Source organism: Bufo gargarizans, chromosome 3 (genome assembly GCF_014858855.1).
Source record: "Bufo gargarizans isolate SCDJY-AF-19 chromosome 3, ASM1485885v1, whole genome shotgun sequence".
Classification (NCBI taxonomy): domain Eukaryota; kingdom Metazoa; phylum Chordata; class Amphibia; order Anura; family Bufonidae; genus Bufo; species Bufo gargarizans.
Genome location: NC_058082.1, coordinates 305546367 through 305569676, shown reverse-complemented (window position 1 = coordinate 305569676; position 23310 = coordinate 305546367). Strand labels below are relative to the sequence as shown.

The window sequence follows — 23310 nt, the reverse complement described above, 5'->3', positions numbered from 1 at the left end:
CTCTATTTCTGTTGTAAGATGAGAGTCCTGGGATGCTGATCCACACCAGCAATAGTACTACAGACCAGTGGGCTAAGAAATCAGTTATTTAACAAGGAAATATTTTGGCTCGTTTCCATAAAAAATTAAAATAAAAAAAATAAAAGGGAGGTTTCACTGTATTTTAAGATTCTAGCTACTTGGATTATTGTGACAAAAAAAATGGGCAGTGGCAATCAGAATTGGACTGCTCAGTGCAGAATTGGGGTATGTTCACACATGATGTATCTGCTGCAGATTTTCTGTTTGCATCTGCATGCAGAAAACCGCAGTCTATTACCGTATCAGCAAAGTTAATGAGAATTTACAAAATCTCATCCACACACTCATTCCAAATGGAATTAGCACACAACTTGACCTGCGTGAGCATTTTAAATCTGCGGGGTACCATCTCTCCTTGGGGAGAGAGCACCTTAAATCGGCATGAGGAGACTTATAGGCCATACATGCTCCACTGGAATTCTAGGAAGAAAGGGATGCAAATAAGCTTTTAGCAAGCTCTGCCTCTAATGCCACCAGATGTAAGATAGCTATCCTATAAATCCGTTTTTGACCCTTTAAACAGGCCTTGAGACATGACTCGGATATTAAATAAGCCTGCACCTCATCTGCAGACGGGGTGATTGCCCCTCATCAGTGCAGAGCAGAGAGTACTGGCTTAACTAGGTGGGTGGCCTGCATGTCCATTTATGATGCAAATTCTCAATGCAGAATTCACTCTTGCAACGCAGAGGATAAAAACTGCAGCAAACCCAGTATTTCTATATTTTGTGGGAATTTTGATAATGTGTAATCTTTTATTTCAGGAATGGTGGAACTGGTCTGTGCAGGCAATTCTCTGTTCACACTGGCAGAATCGGTTCTATTCTGACAGGATTCATGACCCGTATGATGAATGAATGCCTTTTCAACCATTTTACAATGAACCCAAGCAGATGCCGTAGTTGGGTTTCCTTTTCCATTTCTGGACTATTTTATTCTGCCCATTAAAATGTAACAGAAAGCTTCCAGAACAGAATCTAAAGCTTAAACAACTGTTCTCAGCCTGTAGGCCAAAACCACACCACCTCCAGCATTGTCCCATCCATAAGTAAAAAAGAGGTCAGGTTATTTTAGTAGATGTGTCTGGTAATGGCTACTTTAGGTGCCATTACCGGACACATTTTTGGGAGGAAAACTCCCTTATATTTAGTCCACAGGTTTCTCTAGACAGACTGGACAAACCTCTCTAATAGAGAGGACTTGAGAGCAAAGTGGCTTGGGACTACAACAGGGCTACAAAGATTTTTTTTTATACAATGTCGATGAATGAAGCTCTAAGGCAGGCATGGCCAACCTGCGGCTCTCCAGCTGTTGTAAAACTACAACTCCCACCATGCCCTGCTGTAGGCTGATAGCTGTAGATTGTCTGGGCATGATGGGAGTTGTAGTTTTACAACAGCTGGAGAGCCTCAGGTTGGCCATTCCTGCTCTAAGGGTACATTCACACCTAGGTTTTTAGTGTTGTTGTTCTGCACTTTTAGTGGTTTTAGTGGCATTTTTTACTCCAGAATTATTTGCGGTAAAAACGACAGCTTCAATTGTTAGCTGTAGGTCTATGGGAAATATGACACATGACACATAAGCGCTTTTTAGCTATTGGTGTTTTTGTTAATTAGGCAAAGTTTTTATGGCTTTATCAAAAGCGACATGCTGCAGCTCTTGGCATTTTTTCAGGCGTTCTTCTCTATAGGGCAAAAACGTCAGAAACAAAGCTGCTAGCGATTGTGTGCGCCAAAAATCTGTCTAGAAAGTGTTGCAAATTGGCAAATAAATGGTTTTCTTTGAGTAATTAAAGGGTTTCCCAGATTCATGATACTGACCTTAAGATATGTTATTAATATCAGATTGGTGGGGTCTGACTCCCAGCACCCTCACTGATCAGCTGTTTGAAGCGGCCGCAACGCTCGTGCGAGTGACGTGTGCTCTTCTATATTTACCTGCATGCCATCTACTTTGTAGTGTCGGTGTAGGGTAATATCAGCTTTCCCGAATAGGGTGAAAAGCTGTGGTTACAAAGCACTGCCACTACAATGTGGGTGGCATGCAGTTAAACATTGGGAGGCCGTAGCCCTGGTACAAGAGCTGCGGCCCTTTCAAACAGCTGATCAGTGGGGGTGCCAGGAGTCGGACCCCACAGATTTAATATTGATGACCAATTTTGAGGATAGGCCATCAACATCATGAAACCAGAATACCCCATTAAGCACTATAGAGGTTTCCAATAAACTTTCATGATCAATTCTTCACGGTCCACAAGATCTCTGCCACCATTAAAATGTAATGGAAATTTTTTAGATCCAGGGGATGCAAACCCTTTGATTTTCTGAAACTGGCGTATCCCTGTAAGGTGCCACCATCTACCAAAAAATGGAAACATGACAACCCTATAGATTTCTTTGCTGCAGTAAACATATGTCAAATTTTTCTCTTAAAAACACAGATGCTTGTTCGTTAGCCTTGGTCTTTAGTTTCTTGGGCTCAAACACGCTCTCTGAAAATGTATATCCTACAAAACTCCCCTCCGGGAACACAGGAGACACATGCTCAGTTTAGTCAAAAATCCAAGAGAATGCCAATTCATGACCTAAAGGCATATAGTATATAGTCCAGCACAGTATACCTTTAGATGTGCCGGGGGACCCGCGGGTTCACAGACAACCCTCGACATCCGTTCCGCTTATAGCAGCTTAGTCAGGAGGCACACTTATACTAAAAGCAGGGGTATTCATATAGCGAAGAACTAATAATACAAATGAAATCACCCGATTAGTTTGACACGTCCTCGGCGTGATGCAGCAGCATCAGAGAGAAGGTGCACCAGGTGACAAGTTACATGATGATGACCAAACGAGTCACATGAAAACGGTCAGCCATATTTGCCTTCACAGTGCTGTATTTCGGTCACCTAGTTGCTCTGGGGGTTCTCAATTAATTTATAAGGTATATTTTGTTTCCTTATTCCAAGTCCACATGTACATTTTACAACTTGTATCCACACGCTGCAGAAAGTTCCCTCAATGAAATTAACCTCCAGTGCAGATAATACAATCTGCAGCATGTCAATCTGTGGAGAATCTGCAATACAATATGTATAAGCTATAGATTCTTGGCCATTTTCACTCGTGCTACCTTGAAAAGGGCTGGAATCTGTGGTGAATCCGCAGCAAATTCTGTATGTTACCCCACAGTGTATGGACCTATCCAAAAAGGTTATGAAGACAACCCCATTCATATTCTCTATAAGGACATATGGACACCACAACTGAAGCCACCTCTATGAGCCAAGGCAGAGAGCCAATCTGTAAGAGCAGCTTCATGTGCTACATGGAAGGCAAATCATGTAAATGTCCGCCATGTAATCCTGCCATGGAAACATCTGCCTGTGGAAGCTGAAATCTGAAAGGGATTATTTCTGATGAGACAACTCTGAACAAGCTCAAAAACATGGAGTTCTGAGATCTGATAACAGCAACGGAGGAAAACACTAATGTTTTTTTTTAAAGATGTGCATAGGAGGACATTTTTGGTAAGGAATTTTTAAGGCTACTTTCACACTTGCGTTCGTCGGTCCGCTCGTGAGCTCCGTTTGAAGGAGCTCACGAGCGGACCCGAATGCCTCCGTCCAGCCCTGATGCAGTCTGAATGGAGCGGATCCGCTCAGACTGCATCAGTCTGGCAGCGTTCAGCTGTCCGCCTGGCCGTGCGGAGGCGAGCGGATCCGTTCAGACTTACAATGTAAGTCAATGGGAACGGATCCGCTTGAAGATGACACCATATGGCTTAATCTTCAAGCGGATCAGTCCCCCATTGACTTTACATTGAAAGTCTGAACGGATCCGCTCAGGCATCTTGCGCACTTAGAAATGTTTCTAAGTTATTAATGCAGACGGATCCGTACTGAACGGAGCCTCCGTCTGCATTAATATGATCGGATCCGTTCAGAACGGATCCGATCATGCGCAAGTGTGAAAGTAGCCTAACCAAGACTATTCTCAGAGCCATTTCATTCTACACTGAGCAAAAATATAAACACAACACTTTCGGTTTTCCTCCCATTCAGCATGAGCTGAACTCTTGCGGCAGGACGGATCCGACAGGCTGTTCACCATGTCCTTCTGCTTATTCGCCGTGTCGCCGGACCGCCGCTCCGTCCCTATTGACTATAATGGGGACAGGGGCGGAGCCCCAGCGCAGCACGGCGGTGCATGGTGAAAGCCGCCGGACTAAAAAGTCATACATGCAGGACTTTTTAGTCCGGCGGCTTTCGCCGTGCTGCGCCGGAGCTCCGCCCCTGTCCCCATTATAGTCAATGGGGATGGAGCGGCAGTCTGGCGGCACGGCGATATAGCAGAAGGACGGATTCGACATGGTGAACAGCCTGTCGGATCCGTCCTGCCGCAAGTGTGAAAGTAGCCTTACTCTAAAATATTGTTCACAAATCTGTCTAAATCTGTGTTAGTGAGCACTTCTCCTTTGCCGAGATAATCCATCCCACCTCACAGGTGTGGCATATCAAGGTGCTGATTAGACAGCATGAATATTACACAGGTGTGCCTCAGACTTCCCACAATAAAAGGCCACTCTGAAATGTGCAGTTTTGCCTTACTGGGGCAAAGACGCCATCGACTGAGCATTGACCCACTCAAGTCGGTTACGACGATAAACTGCAGTCAGGTCCAGACCCCGATGAGGACGACGAGCATGCAGATGAACTTCCCTGAGACGGTTTCTGACAGTTTGTGCACAAATTCTTTGGTTATGCAAACCGATTATTGCTGCAGCTGTCCGGGTGGCTGGTCTCAGATGATCATGGAGGTAAACATGCTGGATGTGGAGGTCCTGGACTGGTGTGTTTGCACGTGGCTGCGGTTGTGAGGTCGGTTGGATGTACTCCCAAATTCTCTGAAATGCCTTTGGGGACGGCTGATGGTAGAGAAATGAACATTCATTGCACGGGCAACAGCTCTGGTAGACATTCCTTCAGTCAGCATGCTAATTGCACGCTCCCTCAAACGTTGCAACATCTGTGGCATTGTGCTGTGTGATCAAACTGCACATTTCAGAGTGGACTTTTATTGTGGGCAGTCTAAGGTAGACCTGTGCAATATTCATGCTGTCTAATCAGCACCTTGATATGCCACATCTGTGAGGTGGGATGGATTATCTTGGCAAAGGAGAAGTGCTCACTAACACAGATTTAGAAAGATTTGTGAACAATATTTGAGTAAAGGGTCTTTAGTGTATGTAGAAAATGTTTTTAGATGTGTGAGTTCAGCTCATGCAAAATGGGAGCAAAACCGAAAGCGTTTATATTTTTGCTCAGTGTAATTTTCAATGTATGGGATCAATACAAACTTTGGTTGCAAAGGAGAACACACCCCAGCCTATAATATAGGGATGTTAAAGATATCGAGTCCTTCTGCTATCCAAATTAGCTCTCTTACGTGTAAATAGACAGCTGTCCTATCAGTCAATGTCTGATCCTTTAAAACAGGCCTTGAAACATAACTAAGGATGTAAGCAAAACCAGACACTCATCTGCAGACAGTTTCAGGTTGCTTGCCCTTTGTGCAGAGCAAAGTACTGGTTTGACTGAGTGGGGGGTTTCTACTTCTGCTTAATGGCGCCTAAAAGGGGCTAATGAGTCGTAGGCCATGCAATGATCCTCAGGCAAACAGGTATGCAAATTAACTCAAATAAAATAAAATAAAGGTCGTGCCCCTAGTGCTCTCTGTTGGAAGGCAGTTGTCCTATCATTTAACAGTCAATAGTCAATGTATGACTTTTTATTTCAGGACTGTTTAAAAGGTCAGACATTAACTTACAGGATAGCTGCCTTCCAAAATATGGTGCTAGAGGCATAGGCTATTATTATTTTTTTGTAAAGAGCCAATTTGCATAACTTTTGCCAGAGAAGCATAGCATGGCCTATAAGATGCGTAAGGAGAAACAGTACATCCCAATTTCCAGCTTCTCTGTTATTACCGTTTTAATAAAAATGAGATCCCACTTCAATTGCTCTACATTTCAGATTGTAGAGGGAAATAATACTTGTCAGGGAGAGTAGACGGTTAAGATAAGAAACAAAGACCTATATGCCGATCACTTCATATGAAGACCTGAAGTTATTATTAGAGTCTTCATTAATTATTGGCCGTCATGCTACAAGACCAAAATTTCATGCAGTGTAAATCCTCATACTGGAGATGTGACAGGTAAAGGACTAAATATGGAGTCTCTGAGATACCAAACACACTCTTGTCAAGGAATATGGCATGTAGGATGTGGATGCTGGATTCACTAACGTGGGTGGTGCTTCATAGATAACATCAATCACTCCAGTTCATTTTTATTCTCCAAATGTAAAATGCAAAGGATTTTATCAACTCCAATAGAAACTACCGGTGACTGAAGATTTTCAATATCCCACCACTTTAGAAGACCCCTTCACAGGGAAGAAGTTTCAGGGACAATTATGTTGTGCTTACGACTTCCAAATAAGAGAACATACTTACATGACCTGGTTTGCTGCAAACAATGCCTTGAATTTCCAAATAACTGAATGTAAGTTCGAGCTGAAAGTGAAAATAAAGAAATAAATACATTTTTTTAAAATAGCACAAAACTGGGCCTTCAAATTATGAAAGAGGACAGAAAGCACAAATTATTTTCTTGATACAAATCTAGACTGCTTGCGGACACCACTAGGGGGAGCTTAAAAAATACTTACCATATATGAGCTTGTGATCAGAGCACCATGATACGATAACACAGGTTCTCTGCGGACAACTGCCTGTGTCATGCTATTACGGTGCTGTGATCATGTGGGCACTGCCACTTTGCCTGCGCAATCAGGAACAGGACCATGGCTGAAAACACAGCAGTGGTCCTACTCTAATGGAAGAGTAATTTAACCCATTAAGGACACAGCCTTATTTCACTTTAAGGACCAGGCCATTTTTTGCAAATCTGACAAGTGGCACTTTAAGTGGTGATAACTTAAAAACACTTTGACTTATCCAGGCCATTCTGAGAATGTTTTTTCGTCAAATATTGTACTTCATGACACTCGTAAAATAAAGTAAAAAAATAATATTTTTACCAAAAAGTTACAAGTTTCAATTTCTCCACTTCTATAATACATAGTAATACCTCCAAAAATATTGGGAATGTAAAGTAATAACTATGTCTACTTCATGTCTGGATCATTTTGAGAATGATATTTTATTTTTGGGGGATGTTACAAGGCTTAGAAGTTTAGAAGCAAATCTTGAAATTTTTCAGAAATGTTCAAAAACCAATTTTTTAGGGACCAGTTCAGGTCTGAAGTCACTTTGCGAGGCTTACATAATAGAAACCACCCAAAAATGACGCCATTTTAGAAACTGAAGGTATTAAAAACTGATTTTACAAACATCGTAAACCCTTTAGGTGTTCCACAAGAATTAATGGAAAAAAGAGATATCATTTAAAAATTTAACTTTTTTGCAAGCTTTTCCATTTTAATATTTTTTTCCAGTTACAAAGCAAGGGTTAACAGCCAAACAAAACTTAGCATTTATGGCCCCGATTCTGTACTTTACAGAAACACCCCATATGTGGTTGTAAACTGCTGTACGGGAACACGGCAGGGCGCAGAAGGAAAGGAATGCCATACGGTTTTTGGAAAGCAGGTTTTGCTGGAGTGTTTTTTTTTACACCATGTCCCTTTTGAAGCCCCCCTGATGCACCCCTAGAGTAGAAACTCCATAAAAGTGACCCCATCTAAGAAACTACACCCCTCAAGGTATTCAAAACTGATTTTACAAACGTCATTAACCCTTTAGGTGTTCCACAAGAGTTATTGGCAAATGGAGATGAAATTTTTAGAATTTCAATTTGTGGGCAAATTTTCCATTTTAATCCATTTTTTCCAGTAACAAAGCAAGGGTTAACAGCCAAACCAAACTCAATATTTAGTGCCCGGTTTCTGTAGTTTACAGAAAGACCTCATATGTGGTCGTAAACTGCTGTACAGGCACACGGTAGGGCGCAGAAGGAAAGGAATGCCATACGGTTTTTGGAAGGCAGATTTTGCTGGACTGTTTTTTTTTTTTACACCATGTCCCATTTGAAGCCCCCCTGATGCACCCCTGGAGTAGAAACTCCAAAAAAGTGACCCCATTTTAGAAACTACGGGATAGGGTGGAAGTTTTGTTCATACTTTCGTACATATGATTTTTGGTTGCTCTAGATTACACTTTTTGTGAGGCAAGGTAACAAGAAATAGCTGTTTTGACACAGTTTTTATTTTTTGTTATTTACAACATTCATCTGACAGGTTAGATCATGTGGTATTTTTATAGACCAGGTTGTCACGGACGCGGCGATATCTAATATGTATACTTTTAAAAAAAAATTATGTAAGTTTTACACAATGATTAGTTTTTTTAAACCCCAACAAAAAATCATGTTTTAGTGTTTCCATAGTCTGAGATCCATAATGTTTTCAGTTTTTGGGCGATTATCCTGGGTAGGGTATGATTTTTGCGGGATGAGATGATGGTTTGATTGGCACTATTTTGGGGTGCGTTTGACTTTTTGATCGCTTGCTATTACACTTTTTGTGATGTAAGATGTCAAAAAGTAATTAATTTAGAACAGTTTTTATTTTTTACGGTGTTCATCTGAGGGGTTAGGTCATGTGATATTTTTATAGAGCCGGTCAATACGAACGCAGCGATACCAAATATGTATACTTTATTTTTTATTGCAAGTTTTACACAGTAACAGCTTTTTTAAAACAAAAAAATTATGCTTTAGTGTTTCCATATTCTGAGCAATAGTTTATTTTATTTTATGGGCGATTGTCTCAGGTAGGGGCTAATTTTTTGTGGGATAAGGTGACGGTTAGATTGGTACTATTTTGGTGGGCAAACGCCTTTTTGATCGCTTGCTGTTGTATTTTTTGTGATGTAAGGTGACAAAAAAAATGGTTTATTTAGCACAGTTTTTATTTTTTACGGTGTTCATCTGAGGGGTTAGGTCATGTGATATGTTTATAGAGCAGACGCGGCGATACCCAATATGCACACTTTCCCCACCGCCCCTATTTTTTAAACTTTATTTGGGAAAATGACGTTTTTGTTTATTTTTACTTGAAACTACATTTTTTGGGGGGGAAAACTTTAACGCTGGGTTCACACCTAGGCGTTTCTCAAACGCGCGTTTCTATGCGCGTTTTTGTCACGCGTTTTATGCGCGTTTTTTTTAATAGTGAACGCGCGTTTGACGCGCGTTTGGGTGATTGACAGCAGTGTTGTCCAAAGAGTCTATGGCCCAAACGCGCGTCAAACGCGCCAAAAAAAGCTCCTGTACTTGTTTGAGCGTCGGGCGTTTTACAGCGCGATCGTACGCGCTGTAAAACGCCCGGGTGTGAACCCTTCCCATAGGGAATCATTGGTTCTTGCCTGTTGTGCGTTTTACAGCGCGTAGGAACGCGCTGTAAAACGCTCAGGTGTGAACCCAGCGTAATTGTTTCAACTTTCTTTTTACTTTATTTTTTGCCCCACTTTGGGACTTCAACTTTTGGGGGGTCTAATCCCTTTACAATGCATTCCAATACTTCTGTATTGGAATGCATTGGCTGTATGAGTAATACAGTGAGTATTACTCATACAGCTTCCGGCCTGTGAGATCCATGGGGATGGATCTTTTAGGCTAGTCACCAGAAGGCAGCGCGATGCATTCCATGCCATCGGTTCCCCCCTACAGCCGCATGGGGACCCAATGGCACGCCCGATCACCGCCGCAAGCACAGGTAAAAGCCGCAAACTGCGGGTCTGAAATGACCCCCCCCCCCTCCCCCCGCGCATTTAGCCAAGGTGCCTGCTCAACGATTTGAGCAGGCACCGGGCTCCGATCCCCGCCCGCCGGGAGGCGGTGATCGGAACTATACATGACGTACTGGTACGTCATGTGTCCTTAAGTGGTTTAATCCTTGTATGCCATGATCAGATTGCAGGACACAAGAGGAAAGCAAAGAAAGGATCCCCCTTTGATCATATCACAAGGATTTCCTGTGACAAGATCTTTACCCACAAACAATGGATGGATCCTAGGGTAATCTATTAAAGGGGTTGTGCCACGAAAAATATTCTACCAGCACCCGGATCTGAATAATTCTGTAACTAGTTTAGTAGTAGTAACTAGTATAAGTTTCCACATGCACTTAAGGGAATTTACAGGAGTAGAATATTGCTGACTTTTCCTCAGGATAGGTCATCAGTATCTGAATATGGGGTGGGGGGGGAGTCTGAACCCCAGAACTTCCACCAATCAGCTTTTTGAAGAGGTTGACAATTCAGTGAGCTCAGTGGCCTGTCCCTAGGCCAGTGACGTCACGTTCATCGATCGGATGTCCTGTGTGAATCTCAGTCACTATACAAATGTATGACGATGCACATGGTTCGCTGTGAGGGAGCCGCAGTGCTCACCGGAGCACCGTGGCCTCTGTAAACAGCTGATCGGCAGGGGTGCCAGATGTCGGACCCCCAGCAATCAGATATTGATGACCTATCCGCAGGATATTCTGCTTCGGTGAAGCCTATTAACCACAAGACTTGTACAACATTCCCAGAATAATGATTTCAAATAGGATATTATAAGAAAACCGAAGAAAAGTCTTATTATGTAAAGTTCTATAAAGTGCTACTTTCGCAGTCATCAATAGCTTATGCAACACAACGACCAGTAAATCATATGACTATCAGTGTGACAGCGAGAAGTAATCAACCGTAAAATCACAAATCATAAGGGCGCCAATTCCATTAGTCATCACATCTCATCACTGAGAATTCATAGGTTGACAGGCGCTGCCTATCTACAAAGGATTGAGCATGTTGAAATGCATCTTGCCTTATCTAGATAAGATAAGATGCCTTTATTGTCACTGTACAATACAATGTAATACAATGTACAATACAATGAAATGTTGTTTGGAGCAATCCTAGATGCCATGGACAGAGGAACAAGAACTGACATTTAAACTAAAGCATTACACTAGAAAAAAACTAAACATTGCACTAGAAGGCATTACTTTTCACAGTTCAAAGCATATATATATAGCAAGAGCAAAGTAGGAAGTGCTTGTGAGTATATATACACTGATTCAGACACCACTGCAGACAAGAGGTCCTCATGGGGTCATGAATGCAGCAGTCACTTTCAGTCTGTGGTAGTTTCTATCCTAGGAAGGGGCAATAGTCTAAGCATTTAGGAGAATGATTGCTTTGGGGTAAAAGCTGTTCTTCAGCCTAGTGATGCGGGCATGTAGGGCTCTAAGACGCCTACCGGAGGGTAGGGGAGTGAAAAGGCTGTGGCCGGGGTGAGTTGGATCCCCGCAGACAATTTTTGCCCTGTTGCTGCAGCGAGCAGTGAAGATGTCATCCAGTGATGGTAACCGAGTACCAGTAATTCTGCCAGCCATTCTGATGATGCGCTTGAGGGTCTTCTTGTCCTCAGAAGAGCAGCCGGAGTACCACACTGTAATAGAATCTGTTATCACATATTGCATGGTGCACCTATAAAAATTGACAAGCAGCTGTTTTGGGAGTTGTGCTTTCTTCAGACTCCTCAGAAATAAAGCCTCTGAAGGCCTTTTTTGGTAATTTCTGTTGTGTTTTTTATCCATGATAGGTCCTGACTAATATGAACTCCCAAGAATCTGAAACTTTGAACTATCTCCACGTTTTCACCATTAATGCTAATGGGATGGTGTCCATTTTGTTTCTTCTTCCTAAAATCCAGAATTGGCTACTTTGTTTTCTTGGTATTGAGTATAAGGTTGTTGTTCTTACTCCATCTCTCTAGGTTCTCAACCTCTTTCCTATAGGCTGTTTCATCGTTGTTGGAGATTAGGACTATCACGGTCGTGTCATCTGCAAATTTTATAATGGTATTGTGAATAGGTTTACAGTCATTTGTGAAGAGGGAGTAAAGGAGAGGGCTCAACACACAGCCTTGCGGTACCCCAGTGTTTAGTGTTAAGGATGCAGAAAAGTGCTTGCCCATGCGTACGATTTGTGGTCTTTTTGTAAGAAAATCCAGTATCCAGTTGCACAGGTGTGAGCTGAGACCCAAAATGTTCCGTTTCGTTGCCAACTTGTTGGGAGGGATGGTGTTAAAAGCCGAGCTGTAATCAATGAACAGCATCCGCACATAGCTGTCTCTCTGCTCCAGGTGTGACAGCGCAGTGTGAAGGGTAAGCGAGACAGCATCCTCAGCCGACCTATGTGCTCTGTAAGCAAACTGGTATTGGTCCATGGAGGTGCAGATCTTGCTCTTCATGTGCCTGAGGACAAGTTGTTCAAAACACTTCATAGCAATAGGAGTGAGAGCCACCAGGCGATAATCACTTAAGGTCTTCACCCCGGCCTGTTTTGGAATTGGGACAATTGTGGAGGACTTCAGGCAAGTGGGGACAATGGCCTGCTCTAGTGAGCTATTAAATATACTGGTAAATACTGTTTTCAGCTGTTTAGCACAGTTTTTTTAGGACTTTTCCAGGAACTTCATCAGAGCCAGTTGCTTTGTGGGGATTAATGTGGCTGAAGGCCCATTCTACCTCATGTGCTCTCAGCATCAGGGAATATGATGGAGCCTCTTGCTGGGCAAATTTGATGATAGGCAGCTCATTGCCTTTGTCAAATCGTGCAAAAAAGTTATTTAGGTCATCAGGAGAGAAAGAATTTCCAGCGTTGATAGAACAGGTGTTGCTCTTATAATTCGTAATGGACTTGATACCCTGCCACATGCGTTGGGAATCAGAGCTTGTAAAATGATGTTGTATTTTTGTTTTGTAGCAGTGCTTCGCCTTCTTAATGCCCCTCTTCAGATTGGACCTGGCTGTTTTGTACTCCTCTGGGTCTCCCTTTCAGAAAGCAATGTGTCCCGTGCCTTCAAAAGGTTTTGGACATTTCTGTTTATCCATGGTTTCCTATTTGGGAAGGTCCGAATGATTTTGGTATCAGTGACATAGTCTATGCAAAATGTAATATAGGCTAGGACAGAGGAGGCATGTATGTTTAAGTCTGTGTGATTTTCCTTTGTAGCTGCCTGTTTAAACAAATCCCAATCTGTGTCCTCAAAACAATCCTGTAGTCTCGTTGTGGCTCCTTCAGGCCAAACTCTGATTGTATGCAAAGTAGGCTTAATCCTGGCGATAAGAGGTTTGAATGCTGGAGCTAAAAACAAAGAAATGTGATCCAACCTGCCAAGATGGGGGGCAGGTGATGCTGTATAAGCATTTGCTATGTTGCAATAGACACTATTTCTCCCCCTAGTTTGGAATTTAACAAACTGGTAGAATTTGGGGAGCACAGTTTTGAGATTGGCTTGGTTAAAATCACCCGCTAAGATGAACACTCCATCTGGATGGATATTTTGCAGACTGTTCGTAATATCATGCAATTTGGACAGTGCCAGCTTAACATTAGCTTGTGGAGGAATATAAACTACGGTGAGATACACGACTGTGAATTCCCTCGGTAAGTAGAACGGTCTGCATTTAAGTGTCATAGGTTCTAAATCAGCAGAGCAATATTGTTCAGCAATGACTGTGGAGGTACACCAAGCCTTATGGACATAAATACACACTCCACCTCCCTTATTCTTACCGGACTCAGCGGTTCGATCCATTCGGTAGGCAGTCTGATCCGCAAGTTCAATAGCCTCGTCCGGGATGTTAGTATTTAGCCAGGTTTCGGTGAAAAATGAGGCACAAGTGTTCATCCTATCAGATGAGATCCTCGGTCTCAGCTCATCGATCTTGTTCACTATAGACTGGGTATTTGCGACGAACAGGCTGGGTAGTGCTTGCTTGTTTGGGGGGTTCTTTAATCGAGTATTGATGCCACCCCTCTTGCCCCGCTTCTGCTTCCTTTCCAGTCTCCTCCTGTGCCGTCGCTTCGATGGTATAATCATCCAGTCGGGCACCGATGTCCTTAGAATCTCATCCGGGATATTAGGGGGTGGTGGTGGAACAGGACCTTTCATTCTGATGTCCAGTAGCTCTTGCACACTATACGCTGTGTGTGCTGTAGCAGACTGAATACAGTTGCTCGCTGTGCTTAAAATTAAGGCAATAACTATGTAAAAAATAAGAAATTGGCATCTAAATGGAGAGCTCCAGGCTGCTGCATCCATGCGCATCTACTCCTCAAACAGCGGATGTTGGGAGACAATCTGGATTCGATTTCTGAAATCAGTAGGAAACATCAGCCGTTATGTGAAGTGTATCGTCAGATTCCAATCATGAAGGGGAAAAAAAATTCCACTGGAATGACCAAGCGTATTGTAATTTGTCAGTATTTTGGCTCTGGATTGCACACGAATTCCAGATGATACTGTGTATCATCAGTATTGCTTCAGTATTTCCTCACGTTGCATTTGATATTAGGAATGAAGAGCTATATAGCTATATATTCATTACTAATGTGATCCAGGCAAGTGTCATGGCAGTCGAGGTGACTGTGACTTCAGACTACTGCTTCCCTGGCATTAAGTTTTGTCACTTTCTACACTGTACTAATGTAAAGCAAATGGAGTGAGAAAGCAGAGCAGGGGACGTTACACATCTCAAGTTGGGAGCATGAAGATAAACAACCAGTGAACACACTGATGGAGGCTAGTGAGCAAGTTTAAAGGGATTTCCAGCCGGTAGACATCGATGACCTATCCCGAGGAAAGGTCATTAACAACCCATCGATGGGAGCACGGCAGCTGGCACCCCACCAATCACCCGATTTTTTAGGCGCTGGCTGCTGCTGAAAACAGCTGATCAGTGAGGGTTTCTGGGTGTCAGACCCCCACTTATCTGATATTGATGACCTATCCGGACTTTGCAAAACTTTATGAAACTCAAACGCTATCATAGCTACTATGCTATTACCTAACTCCAGTAGTCAGTCCAAGATCAGAAACACTTAAAACAGAAGTAGAAAGATGAACCTACCTTGGTTGGGACTCGGGCAGTTAATATAAATGCTCGACATGATGTTAGCACCTAGAAATACAAAAAAAAATAAAAAATTGAAATTACATTGAATCCAGTTAACAAATTAGGTTTAAATGAACAACGACAAATTAAAGTGGACCTGTCACCAATGGAAATGCAAAATATAGAGCAGAAGGAGCTGAGCAGGCTGATATATAGTTTTATGGGAAAAGATTCAGCAATTTTTTTATTTCATTCATTGAAATTCCTGCTCTGGGCTTTGAAGTTCAGGAGGCGGTCCTATCAGTGATTGACAGCTATCTTTGTATACACCGTCACAGAGGAAGGCTGTCAATCACTGATAGAACCACCTCCCTGACTCCATAGCTCAGAAGGGTACTGGGAAATCCCTACTTGTAGATCTCTAGCAATCAGCTTTTATCTGTGGGGTAACATGGCAAAAAGTGTTCAATTTTCCTGGAGCTCTACCACAGGAGAATAAGTATTACAAAGCATCCATTGAAATTAGTATCTGGTCTCTGCTCTGGCCCAAAAAATTACAAGCAAGAACCACCACCTTGCTATTAAAGGGGTTATTCCACAGGGAGTCCTACCGCTGGGGCACCCCTACTGATTACGAGAACGGAGGCTCTGTACCCAAACAGAATGGTTGGATGGAAATGTGCGCCGCCATTCCATTCATTTCTATGGAAGTGTAGGGGCGCTGTACTCCGCTATCGCTGGTGCTTCCATAGGAATAAGTGAAGTGACCACCATTCAGGGGGGCTCCACAGGGTACAGGGCCCCCTGATTGTAGGACCCCTACCAATCAAGTTTATACCTATTCTATGGATAGGGGATAACTCTCCCAACCGGAATGCTCCTTTAAGGCCTCATGCACACAACTGTGTCTGTATTTCGGTCTGCAACTATGGATTTGCAAAATATGGATATCTTCCGTGTGCATTTTTCTCACTCCCATCAATTGAAATTACTTTTCTCGTCCGCGGACTAGAATAAGGAATGTTCTATAATTTGCGGAACGGCCACATGAATCCGCAAAAAATACAGATGTATGCATGGCCCCATAGAATTGATCTGGGCTGTATGACATCCTCAAAAATGCAGATAGTACACAGATGAAAAATACAGCTGTGTGCATAAGGCCCAACACAGAATTTCCAAATAGGGAATATGAAAATAGGCTTTTTAAACTGGACATCTCCTTTAGAAACAGACATGTAATACAAATATAATATAATATGTATACACACACACACACACATATATATATATATATATATTAGCAACCTGTAGTGCTAGTGTAGATACACATATTTAAAAACCATACTAAAGTACTGATATATAAGTGGGGGTAAAAGTGGGATGAAAATATGGAGTTCATGCCCCACTAACATCTCCAGGGAAGACTATGGGTTTTATACAGACACTTGTATAATGAAATATGATTAGCATTTTTAAATACAGATATACAGAGCTAGCTAGGTTCACAGCCTGCAGCAGAGGTTCATTGGGAGCCATCACAGATTCTAGCAAAAAAACTGGACAAAATACTGTATCTGGCAGAATCCCAAAAACCGTAACGGAAACTGGATGGATCCCATTATGATCCATTGGATCCATCGAGTGCCATTGCTCTCCTAGCTATGTTGGAACAATTGATCCAGAGTTTTTTTTCTGTTCCTATACTAGAATAAAAAACTAAAAAGCAATTGTTATGGCAGTGGGTGTTGAACCATTGTGTCAACCAACACACTTGACTTTGGGATAAACCTAAGGGCATTATCCTGGCAGTATTGACCCTTTAACCCCAGTACAGGAATCTGGACTTCGCTGCAGGGGAACCACCAAGCCACTACCTCGTAGAGTAGTCTATTGGGTGGTTGACAGCTGACCTATGGGGGTCAGAGACCCCAATGCAGAGTACAAAAGAGTTAAGCAAAATTGTAGTCAGGAAAAGGCTGAGGTCAACACAAGTAGAGTATGTTCTAATATAATGTCTGAAGTCAGAACGGCAGTAAAGTATGGGGGTCTGGTAAGGTCACAGAGGGTCAGAATCCAGTAAATGGGCAGAGTCTCTGTACATGGGTAGACAACAGAATACAGCACACCTTTGCAGGAAACTAGCAAGCTAGACAACCTATTGCTCAGGCACCTTCCCAGAGGTAATCCAGGTTTGGCAGCCATTGGCTGGTGAAAATTAGGCTGCAGGCACTGACCCTTTAAGAGCTGAAGGGGGTGCACACTTGCCCTACAGGAAGTGGAGGGGTGGCTTTGCTGGCAAGCAGGAAGCAGACAGCTAGACTCGCCAGGAAGAAGGCAGCGGGAGGCAGGTCTGGTTCACTGAGCAGGGTAAGTGGGGCACCAGCGGCTTGCACCAATAGTGATCTGAATCTAGGGTACTGTAAACCCTTTACAAAGGTCCAAGTCTTCCTTATAATCAGCAGTTTCTTTCTTTCTGATCTGCAACACTGTCGTGACACAGCCTACATCTCAGTGCCTCCAATTATATAAAAACTCACATCTCCCTGCATTCCATATACCAGACTGGCTAAGGGAAAGGTTTTACACACAGGCAAGCAAAACATGAAGATTAGTTACCACTCGGTGCTCACGATTTACTCAAATGCACCAGAATAAAAAAATACAAATAAATGAAAGCAGTATATCATTTACAGACTGCAGTAGCGCAAAGCGTAACATAAAATTCATTTGCTGGAGCGGCTAGTACTGAAAGATCCTGCCACACAGCAAAGCCAAAAATCCAAAACTAGTTCACATTCCATGCATCACATCCATCGCTATACGTTCTGCAAACAATAGGCAGACCTTCAGACACAAATGCAATCCGTCCCTTGAAGGAATCAAAATTTTCTGGTATTAGAACAGAAAGGCCAATCAGCAATGTGGAAAATTCACCATGACACGTATCAGGTTTGTCATGATGGTTAACATCCTTCTCATACGTGAAACTATATTTCATGCTCCAGAGAGAAAGAAGGATGCAGTCAACAAGATGAAAAATCTGTAGGTTCACTCAATTTGAAAAAGCTCACTGGTACTGAAAAGGCAATTTAATTTAGCAGTGGACGCTGGCTGCAGACTTTCTGCATCGGTGTCTCCTAGAGTACCGCAAAAATGTAATTTCATTTGTAACCATAACAGACCTTAACAGGTCCTCGCTAGGAGATGCTATCAATACCCATTGGTGCAGATATAGCTGCTGTATCACAAGATGATTGTGCCACTTCATCTCCTGGCAACTCTGGGCGGCTTTTTCTGAAGGCCATATGGACATTTTAAAGTGTATTACTCAATATCTGGTGTTTACTCAGTCTTAGTTTATAACTTTTAATCTGAAGCAAATGAATCTAAAAGGATTAGGTTGCATCTATCGGAGATGTATGTAGCAATGTAGATAACAAATCAGACTAGACCACCTGAGTCGTACAGCAATTAGAAGTGGTCAAATTAAAACTTAACTTTTATTATACAATGGTTAAGAAAAATGGCCCCAAAATAAGGTAATATACAATTACAACAATAAAGAAGCATGGTAGGTCACCCCACAGATGATTGTGGTACCGGATAGCCAAGACACGCTTAATAGCGAAGGTGCTCGGCAGCACCAGAAATAAATAACCAGATGGTCCTACCGCTCCGATGAAATGCTTCTCGGTGCAACGGTTGCCTCACCGATATTGGATGATGTCCATACAACAAGGCTGCAAACAGTTGCTGATCACAGGGTTAGGAAAGCTAAGCTAGCTGGCCCTAAAGATGCCCTGGGGACCTACACTCGCCTAGGTGACCTGATCACGGACCCCCGTGACCAGACACAAGCAGGAACCTAGCCCTAGAATTATTGCGCCCTAGTAAGCACTCTCCTACCTATTCCCTACACGCATGTTTCGCTGAAATATGAGTATAAAGCTCATCAGGGGAAACAAAAAGGGAGCTTGGGCTGACTAGCTGAACGGGGTACAGACAGTGATGCTAGCCGAGACCCCTAGACAGCAAAATGAGATGTCCACGGACCAGATGTGGCTCCAGATGGACTAACTGGCAGTACACATGGGAGAGGACCACTGATACTTGACCACCCTTCCTCTGCCAAAGAACTAGCGCATAGACTGATGTAGGCTTCTCCCAGCTGTCAATTTATTCATACAGTTCTATCAGAAAAAACTGTGGAATGGCAAAATTCAAAGTTGTAAATGTAAAATGCAAGATTATCTATAATTGTTATATTATGAGGAGCTGACCACCCCTTTGCTCCTATCCTAAAGCCCCTGAGCAGATTATAGTACAGAAAAAACAAACAAAAGAAAACCTGTTCGCTACTCCATTCCTGGTCGGTTCAAGTCCCCGCTACGCCCAGTCGCAGGCCCCTGTGTCTTAAACTCTACGTGATTCACATTAGTAAGAAAATCTATGGCACACCAAAATTCTTTTTAGGAATTCTACAAATAATTTTGGCGTACCTCTGATTTTCTTACTAACGTAGATCGACAATTGCCTTTTATGAGCACCCACCACTAAAGGGGGTGCAGATCTCATCCTTCTAAAGCCTGTGACTGGCCACAGCAGTCACAGGACCCAGTCATTTCTTGGTCCTGCAGGGACTGGAAGCGGCCATTAATGGAGAAGTGGTGGAACTGCAGACAGTTGAGACTTTCCTTATATACAGTACAGACCAAAAGTTTGGACACACCTTCTCATTCAAAGAGTTTTCTTTATTTTCATTATTTTCATGACTATGAAAATTGTAGATTCACACTGAAGGCATCAAAACTATGAATTAACACATGTGGAATTATATACATAACAAAAAAGTGTGAAACAACTGAAAATATGTCATATTCTAGGTTCTTTAAAGTAGCCACCTTTTGCTTTGATTACTGCTTTGCACACTCTTGGCATTCTCTTGATGAGCTTCACTCTTTTGCCTTCACTCTGTGGTCCAGCTCACCCCAAACCATCTCGATTGGGTTCAGGTCCGGTGACTGTGGAGGCCAGGTCATCTGGCGCAGCACCCCATCACTCTCCTTCATGGTCAAATAGCCCTTACACAGCCTAGAGGCGTGTTTGGGGTCATTGTCCTGTTGAAAAATAAATGATGGTCCAACTAAACGCCGCTGCAAGATGCTGTGGTAGCCATGCTGGTTCAGTATGCCTTCAATTTTGAATAAATCCCCAACAGTGTCACCAGCAAAGCACCCCCACACCATCACACCTCCTCCTCCATGCTTCACAGTGGGAACCAGGCATGTAGAGTCCATCCGTTCACCTTTTCTGCGTCGCACAAAGACACGGTGGTTGGAACCAAAGATCTCAAATTTGGACTCATCAGACCAAAGCACAGATTTCCACTGGCCTAATGTCCATTCCTTGTGTTCTTTAGCCCAAACAAGTCTCTTCTGCTTGTTGCCTGTCCTTAGCAGTGGTTTCCTAGCAGATATTCTACCATGAAGGCCTGATTCACACAGTCTCCTCTTAACAGTTGTTGTAGAGTCTGCTGCTAGAACTCTGTGTGGCATTGACCTGGTCTCTAATCTGAGCTGCTGTTAACCTGCGATTTCTGAGGCCTGACAGGGCACACCTGTGAAGTGAAAACCAGGTGACTACCTCTTGAAGCTCATCAAGAGAATGCCAAGAGTGTGCAAAGCAGTAATCAAAGCAAAAAGTGGCTACTTTGAAGAACCTAGAATATGACATATTCTATTTTTGTTATGTATATAATTCCACATGTGTTAATTCATAGTTTTGATACCTTCAATGTGAATCTACAATTTTCATAGTCATGAAAATAAAGAAAACTTTTTGAATGAGAAGGTGTGTCCAAACTTTTGGTCTGTACTGTATGTTCAGTTTTACAGGTCCCTACCAAAGGGGTTTCTATGTTACCATGATTACCACAGATGACTGCATTTATGGGATTGTGTTTTCTAAAACTTAAAGGGCCAATGCTTTTATTCGCCAAGTTCTCCCTTCAAAATTACAGATAACAAGTCAGCTTGGTCTGTGAAGTAGAGCAGCTCAGATACATTCGTCCTCATTCCCCATTGTGCTTTCTGTTATCAATCAGCTGCCCTACAAAATCATCTCTTCAGCCAAAACTCATAAACCACTGCGGAGAATGAAGCACGAATATCAGTAGGCTGGTGAAACACTACTATGGCTATCAGTAACACGTCTCTTCTAATAAAGCTCAGCTTGCCGACTTCATTACCTTCACTTTGTCTCCCCTGCTCGTTTCCCTTGACATGTCAGCCCTAGAACCACATCATAATTCTACCGCTTCACAAACCTGTCTCCAACAAATCAATAGATATGTTTATTCAGTCAGTACAACACTTTTCTAAAATCTGAAAATATCAAGGAAAATTGTTTTGTTTCTCTTAAAGCAGCTGACGGACCTGGACCTTCAAAATGTGGAATGTTCACTGCCTGAGCCATCCTCTCAGCTGCTGGCTGGGTACATAACAATCTGGTCCTCTCAACATTAATTAACGCTAGGATAATCAGATGCCCCCCACCTGAATTTAACTGTATCACCATCCTCCGGACGCACTATGGTATTTGTTTCTGTTGGGGCAGTATTTTGTGCTGCACTATTGTATTGCTGGCCGCACCTACTTGCGTTGTCCCTGCCTACTTGTCTTGGCCCTACCTTCGGTCAATTTGACTTCCCTACAACATGGAGCCACTTTTACTTTTTTCCCAGGGCCACTTTAAAGGGAACCTGTCACCGGGATTTTGGGTATAGAGCTGAGGACATTGGTTGCTAGATGGCCACTAGCCCATCCGCAATACCCTGTTCCCATAGCTCTGTGTGCTTTTATTGTTGAAAAAAAAACCGATTTGATACATATGCAAATTAACCTGAGATGAGTCCTGTACGTGAGATGAGTCAGGGACAGGACTCATCTCAGGTTAATTTGCATATGTATCAAATCGGTTTTTTTACACAATAAAAGCACACAAAGCTATGGGGACTGGGTATTGCGGATGTGCTAGCTGCCATCTAGCTACCCATGTCCTCCGCCCTATACACAAAATCCCGGTGACAGGTTCCCTTTAAGTTCCCAGTCCACCCCTGCCTTTGCAAGCTGGGCATAATGGAAACTAGATGTTCCAAATTTTGGCCAAATTCATGTCGAGATTTAATGTACTCACATCAGTAAAAGTGGACCACAATGTCTGTACTAATGGCTGGAGAAATCTGTTCTAAAGCTGAAAGTTTTTCTGGCTTCTTTACTGCATTTATAAAGTTGTCCTGGCTTGTTAATTAGTCATTTAGACATCTCAAAGGCCTGACCAGTCAAGTTGCAGCTTCTGGGATTGTCATCAATTTGTATGTCTTTTGACAATGACTGTTGCAGTGGGTGTACATACATGATCATTCTCAGATGAAATTAACAGTAATTATGGTAACCTTCAAGTGTGCAGCTGAAACCGTTTTTCTAAGCCATCGAAATCTCAAACAAAAACAATTGTTCACCCTTTGCCCTTTCATGCATGGTTTTTGATTTTTTTTTAAAGAAATCTACATTTTCCACACTTTTTTAGTTAACACCGCATAACTGCAGGCTTAAAGAGGTTTTCCGGAATTTTCATATAGATGGTTATAGGTTGTTAGTACGAGATCGATGAGGAACCCACTCCCAACATCCACACTGATCAGCTATTTTAAGGGAATCCATGACGAGTGCCACAACCTTCTCACTGGATAGCAACTGTGCTTGTTATCGCAACTCAGCCCCATTCATTTGAATGGGACTGATAGGCATACAAGCCATGCAAGTGATGAACATAACATCATGTGGCCCAGGAACCCGCTAACTGCTCAACCTCTTCAAATGAGCACCGAGTGGGTAGAGGGGTCGGAAATCAGACCCCCACCAATCTCATATTTATGACCTATTCCAAGATGAAACGTCTTTAAAAGCAGAGTGCAATTTCTGCTGCTTATGATCCAAACAATCCTATACACATTTAATGATGCAGAAATCTGGGCTAGTCTCACCAGTCCATTGTTCTAGGCTAGGGATGTATGACTTTTGTGTCCAATGGTCACACGGTCATAAAGACCACTCTGTAAGGCTGCAATAAAAGTTAAAGGAGTAATTACCATCAGACACCTATCGATATGGCACCTAACAGGAGAAAAGGAGTCACCTACTCTATCTTTTGAACTCGTAAAATGGAGACTTTCTCCACTGTAGTTTATG

At 42.7% G+C, this 23310-nt stretch overlaps 1 protein-coding gene across 1 annotated transcript in view; it reads right to left on the bottom strand.

Moving 5' to 3' along the window:
* LOC122932349 (F-actin-uncapping protein LRRC16A-like) overlaps positions 1-23310 on the bottom strand; it is a 299289-nt gene that overhangs the window by 175841 nt on the left and 100138 nt on the right. Inside the window, 2 exon segments of the mRNA XM_044286714.1 lie at positions 6597-6656; positions 15074-15124. Of these exon segments, the coding sequence (XP_044142649.1) occupies positions 6597-6656; positions 15074-15124 (111 nt within the window).